This window comes from Salmo salar, chromosome 09 (assembly GCF_965601325.2).
Source record: "Salmo salar chromosome 09, fSalSal1, whole genome shotgun sequence".
In the NCBI taxonomy this organism is placed as follows: domain Eukaryota; kingdom Metazoa; phylum Chordata; class Actinopteri; order Salmoniformes; family Salmonidae; genus Salmo; species Salmo salar.
In genome coordinates, this window is record NC_138299.1 from 107,435,819 (window position 1) to 107,448,255 (window position 12,437).

General features: G+C 43.7%; 2 protein-coding genes across 2 annotated transcripts in view; both read right to left on the bottom strand.

Annotated features, from left to right (window-relative positions):
* Positions 1-717: 717 nt before the first annotated feature.
* On the bottom strand, positions 718-7,676 carry LOC145857955 (endoplasmic reticulum-Golgi intermediate compartment protein 1-like). The gene is made up of 3 exons (XM_082955526.1): positions 7,641-7,676; positions 2,337-2,459; positions 718-2,052 (listed from the first exon to the last, which is right to left on the bottom strand). Exons 1-3 carry the CDS (start codon positions 7,674-7,676, stop codon positions 1,945-1,947), a joined length of 267 nt encoding a protein of 88 aa, XP_082811652.1. The 3' UTR covers positions 718-1,944.
* A 782-nt stretch (positions 7,677-8,458) lies between these two features.
* Positions 8,459-12,437, bottom strand: part of LOC106591096 (endoplasmic reticulum-Golgi intermediate compartment protein 1) — a 92,897-nt gene continuing 88,918 nt past the window's right edge. The window contains exons 8-10 of the mRNA XM_082955527.1: positions 10,491-10,540; positions 9,758-10,085; positions 8,459-8,658 (exon numbers count right to left, since the gene is read on the bottom strand). Coding sequence (XP_082811653.1) covers positions 9,770-10,085; positions 10,491-10,540 — 366 coding nt within the window. The 3' untranslated portion in view covers positions 8,459-8,658; positions 9,758-9,769. The remainder of the gene's footprint in view (positions 8,659-9,757; positions 10,086-10,490; positions 10,541-12,437) is intronic.

Genomic DNA, 12,437 nt, shown 5'->3' on the forward strand with positions numbered 1-12,437 from the left:
CTATTCCCCATTGAGTGCACTACTTCTGACCAGGGCCCTTAGGACTCTGGGCAAAAGTAGTGCACTTTATAGGGAATAGAGTGCCGAGTGGGACAGAACAAAGGTGGGGGAGCATCCATCCACCTGACTGAAGGAGGGATGAGGGTGAGAATAAAGGAGGCATCAACGATGGCGTTTTGACAAAGATGACAGCGTAAAAGCCTCTTGCCATAATGTACTTGTGGTCTCAGCTGAGATAGAACAACGGAGATCAACGACATGTGGTCTCAGATATCTGCAGTCAGTTAAACTATTGCCGCCCTATCATTGATGGGCGTAGGACTGGTGACGAAGATGAGGTGACAGCGTAAAAAAAACAAAAAAAACAGACACAGCTAGCTACATGTGGACTGAATCAGTGACCTGAAGTCAACATTTCAACATTGCTAGGTTAACACACGTTGGCAGAGTGGAACTATAGAATTACAATGAGTTCCAGTTCTATGGGTGGAATGTTCCCACTAAAGTATCAAACAAATACGTCAGTATATAAAAAAAAAAAAAATAGTCAGTTTTATGCAACACGTTTTCATTGGCTTGGAATATTCCAGGCCGATTGAGTAAGGACAACGAGTAACTAGATCATCACAAAATCATTGTCTCTAAAAAGGAAGGAGATTGAAAAGTATGAGGTCAGTGGTTGTCTGTTGTCATGAGGAAGTAGGAACTAGAACACCGTGGTTGCTAAGGTAACTTTACTGGTAGTACAATGGGTTGTTGCAGTGATGACACGTCATCGGATACTTTCATAACAGGAACATGTCTGACCTAGTCCAGAAATACCTGTTTTAACAAAGACTTCAATGGCCTTCATCTTAGTTGGCATGGTAGCGACGAGACCATTGATAAAGAACATAATCTCGACGGAATCCCAAATGGCACCCTATTCCCTGTGTAGTGCACTACATTTGATGATAGCCCTATGGGGCCTGGTCTAAAAGTCATGCACTACATTGGCGATAGGGTGCCATTTGGGATATAGCCCTTATAACTGAACAGTTCCCTCCCTTCCCACAGAAACCCTGTAACAACGTCAAAAGGATAATACCGATTGTTATCAATTACAAATAAAAAGAACACAACACATTTACATACAGACAGTGTAAAATATAAGACGAAACTAAGAAAATACTATTCTTTTGGCAAAAATGAGACATCCGAATCCTTAAAAAATTCTCAGAAAGTAAAACAAAATTTGTAAAAAGCAAGAAGAATTTCAGAACAAAAGGATTTGACACAAGGACATCAAACCGATAGTACGGTCAGTCACAATGGATTTGGGAAACATTCTATAAAAAGGAGAGGGGGCAGAAAACATTGACCACTGATTGCCAACGTTGTTGCTGGTCTATAATTCAGTCAATACCGTCGCAGATTCAGCATTATGAAATGAGAATTAGAAAGCCCTGGTTCAGTCAACATTGAAAAAAACAACAACAGAATTTTTTTTTACTGAACTTTGAGAAGATTTGATTTTGCATTTGTGAGACATGACACGGGCTTCACAAAACGTAAAGGCACAACTTATGATCTTCCTACAGTCGACCATCCTTCCCGTTGTCGTATGGGAAACATAATGCCAGTCTCTATCTCAATAGTCTAAAGTCTCCTTTCCTTAATCTGTTCTGACAGATGAAGGAATGTATGTCTCAGTGGGTAGAGCATGGCATTTGTAATGCCAGGATGGTGGGTTCGATTCCTGTTGGGGCCTCCCATAAAGAAAATGTGTACCATGAATGTTTTGGAAAAGATCGTCAGCTAAATGGTATATAGTATTATTCTAGCAGGTGAAGGAGAGGAAGCCTGTAGACTATTGAAATACGCCCTTCTGATGTTATAAATACGTTTTATGGGGGTGTAGTGATACGTAGTGATGCGTCCTCAGGACAGCGTAATGATATGTCCTCAGGACATCTTTCCTATCTGGATCTTCTTCCAGGCCTCGGAGGCTGTGAATATACAGGAGTCTATGATGCCTGCTACCGTGAACGTCCCTCCGATGATAGCACAGATCTGGAGGGGAAAGGGAGGACAGGTTAGGGTTATGGGTTAAGGTCAGGGGTTAGGGTTGAACCAGAATGTGGACATGAAGCTAGGGGTTAGCGGTTAGGGTTGAACCAGGATGTGGACATGAAGCTAGGGTTTCGCGGTTAGGGTTGAACCAGGATGTGGACATGAAGCTAGGGGTTAGTGGTTAGGGTTGAACCAGGATGTGGACATGAAGCTAGGGGTTAGTGGTTAGGGGTTAGCGGTTAGGGTTGTGGTTGAAGATAGGGATAGGGGTTAAGGTAACTTACCGTAGTTATGAACCGGTAGAGGGGTTGTCTCTTCTCTGTGTACTTGACTGTGATTGGACTGAGGTCATAGCGGTACCAGAGAGCTGGGATAATCCTTCCTGTGTGGCTATTGGCTACGTACTCCTGCAGGGGCGGGACAAAGAGAGAGAGAAGACATGTTTACTGGTTGGTTACAATATGTAATGTTATTATTGGCTACGTACTCCTACAGGGGCGGGACAAAGAGAGAGAGAAGACATGTTTACTGGTTGGTTACAATATGTACAGTTATTATTGGCTACGTACTCCTGCAGGGGCGGGACAGAGAGAGAGAAGACATGTTTACTGGTTGGTTACAAAATGTCATGTTATTATTGGATGTACACAGTGAGTACTGTCGAGAGAACACCTCTATACTATGGACTGTACACAGTGAGTACTGTCTAGAGAACACCTCCATACTATGGGATGTACACACTGAGTACTGTCTAGAGAACACCTCTATACTATGGACTGTACACAGTGAGTACTGTCTAGAGAACACCTCCATACTATGGGATGTACACACTGAGTACTGTCTAGAGAACACCTCTATACTATGGGATGTACACAGTGAGTACTGTCTAGAGAACACCTCTATACTATGGGATGTACACAGTGAGTACTGTCTAGAGAACACCTCCATACTATGGGATGTACACACTGAGTACTGTCTAGAGAACACCTCTATACTATGGGATGTACACAGTGAGTACTGTCTAGAGAACACCTCTATACTTGGGATGTACACAGTGAGTACTGTCTATAGAACACCTCTATACTATGGGATGTACTCAGTGAGTACTGTCTAGAGAACACCTCCATACTATGGGATGTACAAAATGAGTACTGTCTAGAGAACACCTCTATACTATGGGATGTACACAGTGAGTGCTGTCTAGAGAATACCTCTATACTATGGGATGTACACACTGAGTACTGTCTAGAGAACACCTCTATACTATGGGATGTACACAGTGAGTACTGTCTAGAGAACACCTCTATACTATGGGATGTACACAGTGAGTACTGTCTATAGAACACCTATATGCTATGGGATGTACACAGTGAGTACTGTCTAGAGAACCCCTCTATAATATGGGATGTACACAGTGAGTACTGTCTAGAGAACACCTCCATACTATGGGATGTACACACTGAGTACTGTCTAGAGAACACCTCTATACTATGGGATGTAGACACTGAGTACTGTCTAGAGAACACCTCTATACTATGGAATGTACACAGTAGGTACTGTCTAGAGAACACCTCTATACTATGGGATGTACACAGTGAGTACTGTCTAGAGAACACCTCTATACTATGGGATGTACACAGTGAGTACTGTCTAGAGAACACCTCCATACTATGGGATGTACACACTGAGTACTGTCTAGAGAACACCTCCATACTCTGGGATGTACACACTGAGTACTGTCTAGAGAACACCTCTATACTATGGGATGTACACAGTGAGTACTGTCTCGAGAACACCTCTATACTATGGGATGTACTCAGTGAGTACTGTCTAGAGAACACCTCTATACTATGGGATGTACTCAGTGAGTACTGTCTAGAGAACACCTCCATACTATGGGATGTACAAAATGAGTACTGTCTAGAGAACACCTCTATACTATGGGATGTACACAGTGAGTGCTGTCTAGAGAACACCTCTATACTATGGGAGGTACACACTGAGTACTGTCTAGAGAACACCTCTATACTATGGGATGTACACAGTGAGTGCTGTCTAGAGAATACCTCTATACTATGGGATGTACACATTGAGTACTGTCTAGAGAACACCTCTATACTATGGGATGTACACAGTGAGTACTGTCTAGAGAACACCTCTATACTATGGGATGTAAGCAGTGAGTACTGTCTATAGAACACCTCTATACTATGGGATGTACACAGTGAGTACTGTCTAGAGAACACCTCTATACTATGGGATGTACACAGTGAGTACTGTCTATAGAACACCTCTATACTATGGGATGTACACAGTGAGTACTGTCTAGAGAACCCCTCTATAATATGGGATGTACACAGTGAGTACTGTCTAGAGAACACCTCTATACTATGGGATGTACACACTGAGTACTGTCTAGAGAACACCTCTATACTACGGGATGTACACACTGAGTACTGTCTAGAGAACACCTCTATACTACGGGATGTACACACTGAGTACTGTCTAGAGAACACCTCTATACTATGGGATGTACACAGTGAGTACTGTCTAGAGAACACCTCTATACTATGGGATGTACACACTGAGTACTGTCTAGAGAACACCTCTATACTATGGGATGTACACAGTGAGTACTGTCTAGAGAACACCTCTATACTATGGGATGTACACAGTGAGTACTGTCTAGAGAACCCCTCTATAATATGGGATGTACACAGTGAGTACTGTCTAGAGAACACCTCCATACTATGGGATGTACACACTGAGTACTGTCTAGAGAACACCTCTATACTATGGGATGTACACAGTGAGTATTGTCTAGAGAACACCTCTATACTATGGGATGTACACAGTGAGTACTGTCTAGAGAACACCTCTATACTATGGGATGTACAGAGTGAGTACTGTCTAGAGAACACCTCTATACTATGGGATGTACACACTGAGTACTGTCTAGAGAACACCTCTATACTACGGGATGTACACACTGAGTACTGTCTAGAGAACACCTCTATACTACGGGATGTACACACTGAGTACTGTCTAGAGAACACCTCTGTACTATGGGATGAACACACTTTTGATTTTTTTATTTCACCTTTATTTAACCAGGTAGGCAAGTTGAGAACAAGTTCTCATTTACAATTGCGACCTGGTCAAGATAAAGCAAAGCAGTTTGACACATACAATAACACAGAGTTACCACAAACATACTGTCAATAATATAGTAGAAAAATAAGTCTATATACAAAGTGAGCAAATGAGGTGAGATAAGGGAGGTAAAGACAAAAAAGGCCATGGTGACGAGGTAAATACAATATAGCAAGTATAACACTGGAATGGTAGATTTGCAGTGGAAGATAGTGTAAAGTAGAAATAGAAATAATGGGGTGCAAAGGAGCAAAATAAATAAATAAATAAATACTGTAGGGGTAAGAGGTAGTTGTTTGGGCTAAATTATAGATGGGCTATGTACAGGTGCAGTAATCTGTGAGCTGCTCTGACAGCTGGTGCTTAAAGCTAGTGAGGGAGATAAGTGTTTCCAGTTTTAGAGATTTTTGTAGTTCATTCCAGTCATTGGCAGCAGAGAACTGGAAGGAAAGGCGGCCGACGGAGGAATTGTCTTTGGGGGTAACCAGAGAGATATACCTGCTGGAGCGCGTGCAACATGTGGGTTCTGCTATGGTGACCAGCGAGCTGAGATAAGGGGGAACTTTACCTAGCAAGGTCTTGTAGATGACCTGGAGCCAGTGGGTTTGGCGATGAGTATGAAGCGAGGGCCAGTCAACGAGAGCGTACAGGTCGCAGTGCTGGGTAGTATATGGGGCTTTGGTGACAAAACGGATGGCACTGTGATAGACTGCATCCAGTTTATTGAGTAGGATATTGGAGGCTATTTTGTAAATGACATCGTCGAGGATCGGTAGGATGGTCAGTTTCACGAGGGTATGTTTGGCAGCATGAGTGAAAGATGCTTTGTTGCGAAATAGGAAGCCATATCTAGATTTAACTTTGGATTGGAGATGTTTGATGTGAGTCTGGAAGGAGAGTTTACAGTCTAACCAGACACCTAGGTATTTGTAGTTGTCCACATATTCTAAGTCAGAACCGTCCAGAGTAGTGATGCTGGACGGGCGGGCAGGTGCAGGCAGCGATTGGTTGAAGAGCATGCATTTAGTTTTACTTGTATTTAAGAGCAGTTGGAGGCCACGGAGGGAGAGTTGTATGGCATTGAAGCTCGTCTGGAGGGTAGTTAATAACACAGTGTCCAAAGAAGGGCCAGAAGTATACAGAATGGTGTCGTCTGCGTAGAGGTGGATCAGAGACTCACCAGCAGCAAGAGCGACATCATTGATATATACAGAGAAAAGAGTCGGCCCAAGAATTGAACCCTGTGGCAACCCCATAGAGACTGCCAGAGGCCCGGACAACAGGCCCTCCGATTTGACACACTGAACTCTATCAGAGAAGTAGTTGGTGAACCAGGCGAGGCAATCATTTGAGAAACCAAGGCTGTTGAGTCTGCCGATGAGGATGTGGTGATTGACAGAGTCGAAAGCCTTGGCCAGGTCAATGAATACGGCTGCACAGTATTGTTTCTTATCGATGGCGGTTAAGATATCGTTTAGGACCTTGAGCGTGGCTGAGGTGCACCCATGACCAGCTCTAAAACCAGATTGCATAGCGGAGAAGGTGCGGTGGGATTCGAAATGGTCGGTCATCTGTTTGTTGACTTGGCTTTCGAAGACTTTAGAGAGGCAGGGTAGGATAGATATAGGTCTGTAGCAGTTTTGGTCAAGAGTGTCCCCCCCTTTGAAGAGGGGGATGACCGCAGCTGATTTCCAATCTTTGGGAATCTCAGACGACACGAAAGAGAGGTTGAACAGGCTTGTAACAGGGGTTGCAACAATTTCGGCAGCTAATTTTAGAAAGAAAGGGTCCAGATTGTCTAGCTCGGCTGATTTGTAGGGGTCCAGATTTTGCAGCTCTTTCAGAACATCAGCTGACTGGATTTGGGAGAAGGAGAAATGGGGAAGGCTTGGGCGAGTTGCTGTGGGGGGTGCAGTGCTTTTGACTGGGGTAGGGGTAGCCAGGTGGAAAGCATGGCCGGCCACAGAAAAATGCTTATTGAAATTCTCAATTATAGTGGATTTATCGGTGGTGACAGAGTTACCTATCCTCAGTGCAGTGGGCAGCTGGGAGGAGGTGCTCTTATTCTCCAAGGACTTTACAGTGTCCCAGAACTTTTTTGAGTTTGTTGCAGGAAGCAAATTTCTGCTTGAAAAAGCTAGCCTTGGCTTTTCTAACTGCCTGTGTATATTGGTTTCTAACTTCCCTGAAAAGTTGCATATCACTGGGGCTGTTCGATGCTAATGCAGAACGCCAAAGGATGTTTTTGTGTTGGTTAAGGGCAGTCAGGTCTGGAGAGAACCAAGGGCTATATACACTGAGTACTGTCTAGAGAACACCAACTACCTCTAATGCTTACACCAATAATATAGTTTTACCTCCATGACAAGGAGTGTACAAGTGCAGAGTTCTGGAAGGGGTGGAGAGAGTATAGAACAGGGACATGTTACCCATACCTTGTTGGCTACAGTATACTGGTAGGTTATTTTCATACCTTGTTGACTTCAGTATACTGGTAGGGTTATAGTCCATACATTTTACATTACATTTTAGCAGACACTCTTATCCAGAGCAACTTACAGTAGTGAATACATACATTTCATACATATTTTTTTTGTACTGGCCCCCGTGGGAGTCAAACCCACAACCCTGGCATTGCACACACCATGCTGGCATTGCAAACACCATGCTCTACACACTGAGCCACAGGGAAGGAATACCTTGTTGGCTACAGTATACTGGTAGGGTTATAGTCCATACCTTGTTGGCTACAGTATACTGGTAGGGTTATAGTCCATACCTTGTTGGCTACAGTATACTGGTAGGGTTATAGTCCATACCTTGTTGACTACAGTATACTGGTAGGGTTATAGTCCATACCTTGTTGGCTACAGAATACTGGTAGGGTTATAGTCCATACCTTGTTCGCTACAGTATACTGGTAGGGTTATAGTCCATACCTTGTTGTCTACAGTATACTGGTAGGGTTATAGTCCATACCTTGTTGACTAGAGTATACTGGTAGGGTTATAGTCCATACCTTGTTGGCTACAGTATACTGGTAGGGTTATAGTCCATACCTTGTTGGCTACCTGGGATAGGATAAAGTAATTAAAAAGTGGCCAGTGATTTCTAGTCTATGTCTATAGGCAGCAGCCGCTAATGTGCTAGTGATGGCTGTTTAACAGTCTGATGGCCTTGCAATAGAAGCTGTTTTTCAGTCTCTCGGTCCCAGCTTTGATGCACTTGTACTGACCTCACCTTCTGGATGATAGCGGGGTGAACAGGCAGTGGCTCGGGTAGTTGTTGTCCTTGATGATTTTTTTGGCCTTCCTGTGGTATCGGGTGCTGTAGGTGTCCTGGAGGGCAGGCAGTGTTCCCCCGGTGATGCGTTGAGCAGACCGCACCACCCTCTGGAGAGCCTTGTGGTTGCGGATGGTGCAGTTGCCCAACAGGATGCTCTCAATTGTGCATCTGTAAAAGTTTGTGAGGGTTTTAGGTGACAAGCCAAATTTCTTCAGCCTCCTGAGGTTGAAGAGGCGCTGTTCCGCTTTCTCTGTACAGGGCCATGACTATAATCAAAGTAAATTCTCTTGGGAGATAATACGGTCTGCATTTGATTGTGAGGTATTCTAGGTCGGGTGAACAAAAGGACTTGAGTTCCCGTACGTTATGAGTAGTTAATCATATGTATTCCTGTCGGCGCGATGAACTGAGAACCCAACTGGCTGTACGGACTCAGACAGTATATCCTGAGAGAGCTATGTTTCCGTGAAACAGAGTACGTTACAATCCCTGATGTCTCTCTGGAAAGAAACCCTCGCCCTGATCTCGTCAACTTTGTTATCCAGGGACTGAACATTAGCGAGTAATATGCTCGGAAGCGGTGGGTGGTGTGCGCGCCTCCTAATTGTAATTAGAAGCTCCGAGGACCTCTTTTCTGCCGGTGTTGTTTTGGGTCGGTTGTTTTGGAATCAGTTCAATTGTCCTGGGATCCGCTTCGGTAAAGTCATATTCCTGGTCGTAGTGAGTTACCGCCTCTCTGATATCCAATATTACATACAGCCAGGAAGAACTAACACATACAATTTTCTGGGCTAACAATGTTAATAAATAAAAATAAAAAAATACTGTAAAGTTTCCTAAGAACTAGAAGTGAGGCAGCCCACTCTGTCAGCACCATACCCTGCCTGCGAGAAAGATGCAGGACACACACTCTGTTCACACGCATTCTGATCTCACACACACACACACACACACACACACACACCTCTCTCTCACACACAAACACACACACACACACCTCTCTCTCTCACACACACACACACACACACCTCTCACACCTCTCACACACACACCTCTCTCACACACACACGCACACACACACCTCTCACACACACCTCTTACACACACCTCTCTCACACACACACACACACACACACACACACACACACACACACACACACACACACACACACACACACACACACACACACACACACACACACACACACACACACACACACACATTTATCTAACCTTTATTTAACAAATTTTTACAATGACGGCATACCCTGGCCAAAACCTAACCCGAACGACGCTGGTCCAATTGTGCGCCGCCCGATGGGACTCCCAATCTCAGCCAGTTGATACAGCCTGGAATCAATCCAGGGTCTGTAGTGATGCTTCTAACACTGAGATGCAGTGCCTCAGACCGCTGTGCCACTCGGGAGCCCCTCAGATCCCCTCTCAGTGCTCTAGGAACAGCTACATGTCCTGATGATGAGTAGAGAGATTCTGCTGACAACAGATGGAGAGAGATAGACAGATCTCTACGTACGGTTGGAGCCCAGCCTGTCAGCTCCTCCCAACGCATTAAAGGCTCCTTGGACATTCTGCACCTGTAGCGTAACAGAGAGCGAGACAGACAGAGACAGAGACATAAAGACAGAGAAAGAGAGAGACAGAGAGCGAGAGACAGAGAGAGACAGAGAGTAAGAGACAGAAAGAGAGAGAGAAAGGGAGAGAGGGAGAGAGAAAGAAAGAAACAGAAAGAGAGAGAGTGGGAGAAAGACAACGAGAGGGAGAGAGAGGGAGAAAGACAGAGACAAACACCAACTGAGACGGCATGCAGAATTCTGCAAAAAATATCCTCTGTGAACAACGTAAAACACCAAATGCATAAATGCAGAGCATAATTAGACCGATACCGGCTAATTATCTATATCTAGAGAAAATACGTTAAATTCTACAACCACCTAAAAGGAAGCGATTCCCAAACCTTCCATAACAAAGCCATCACCTACAGAGAGATGAACCTGGAGAAGAGTCCCCTCAGCCAGCTGGTCCTGGGGCTCTGTTCACAAACACAAACACACCCCACAGAGACCCAGGACAGCAACAGAGTTAGATCAAACCAAATCATGAGAAAACAAAAGATAATTACTTGACACATTGGAAAGAATTAACAAAAAAACTGAGCAAACTAGAATGCTATTTGGCCCTAAACAGAGAGTACACAGTGGCAGAATACCTGACCACTGTGACTGACCCAAACTTTAGGAAAGCTTTGACTATGCACAGACTCAGTGAGCATAGCCTTGCTATTGAGAAAGGCCGCCGTAGGCAGACCTGGCTCTCAAGAGAAGACAGGCTATGTGCACACTGCCCACAAAATGAGGTGGAAACTGAGCTGCACTTCCTAACCTCCTGCCAAATGTCTGACCATATTAGAGATACATATTTCCCACAGATTACACAGACCCACAAAGAATTTGAAAACAAACCCACTTTTTTTGATAAACTCCCATATCTACTGGGTGAAATACCAGTGTGCCATCACAACAGTAAGATTTGTGACCTGTTGCCACAAAAAAAAGGTCAACCAGTGAAGAACAAACACCATTGTAAATATAACCCATATTTATGTTTATTTATTTTCCTTTTTGTACTTTAACTATTTTCAGATTGTTACAACACTTTATATACACATAATGCCATTTGAAATGTTTTTATTCTTTTGGAACTTATGTGAGTAATGTTTACTGTAATTTACAGGAGGGGGCTGAACATGCACCCCTGTGTTGAGGGTGAACCTCACCAGCTGTGGTATATCCCCAAACACCTGTGCACATTTTTGTTTTTGCCTTAGCACTACACAGCTGATTCAAATGATCAACTCATCATCAAGCTTCAAGTGGTATTTATGTCTAATAATGACATTATCTTCTAATGTTTGTCCTCATGTGTCTGTTTTTCAGCAGAAAGTACTCTGTAGCCACTTAGTGTGGACACCAGATGAGACCACACACACATTTATACTTCTCAGGTGAGGGTGCTGTTTAGGTAAGGGTGTGATGTCTGAACAAAAACAAAACAAGCTATTTTAAATCACCCACGTTGAAGAAATGTACAACAATTAGACACCCTATAACCCACACCTACACACTCATGTATCAATCTGATTGATGGATTGTGTTGTGCAGTAAGCGGGCTCAGGTGTATAACTGTGGCTTCCTCCACCTTCAAAGAATAGGCAAGACACTTAATTATTTCTATAACTACGCTAAATTGTTTGTCCCTGTGTGCCCATGTTTTTCAGCATAAAGTACTCTGCAGCCACTTAGTGTGTTGTGGACAACAGGTGAGGCCACACAGAGATTCCTGGTGAACACTGTCTCTTTAACTACCTTATGTTCTCAATAACAGTCTCTCTCCTTCACTTAATTTCTCTCTCCTCTTCTCCCTAAATCCTCTAGGTTATATCAGCTGTGTCGGTGAACCCCTCCCGCATCTGAACTGGCTACATGGAGGGCACAGCATGATCAGAGGTGAGAGGTCACTTGGTCAGGTCAACAGGGAGTATTGTTAAAGAGATGCTTTACATTGAAATACAGATAGAGATGTAGTAGTCCCAGAGTTAATGATCCCAGGTCAGTTTATATTATACAGGAAGTATTATTAGAGAGATGCTTTACATTGAAATACAGATAGAGATGTAGTAGTCCCAGAGTTAATGATCCCAGGTCAGTTTATATTATACAGGAAGTATTATTAAAGAGATACTTTACATTGAAATACAGATAGAGATGTAGTAGTCCCAGAGTTTATGATCCCGGGTCAGTTTTGAATTTCAACTCCTGATGATTATGATGACTGATCGTGTTAGAATAATAAAACACAAGGCTTAATTATGTCTCTGGTCTGCAGGTATGTTTTGATGTGAGAGGTGATGCCAACCCCCAGTCCCGTCA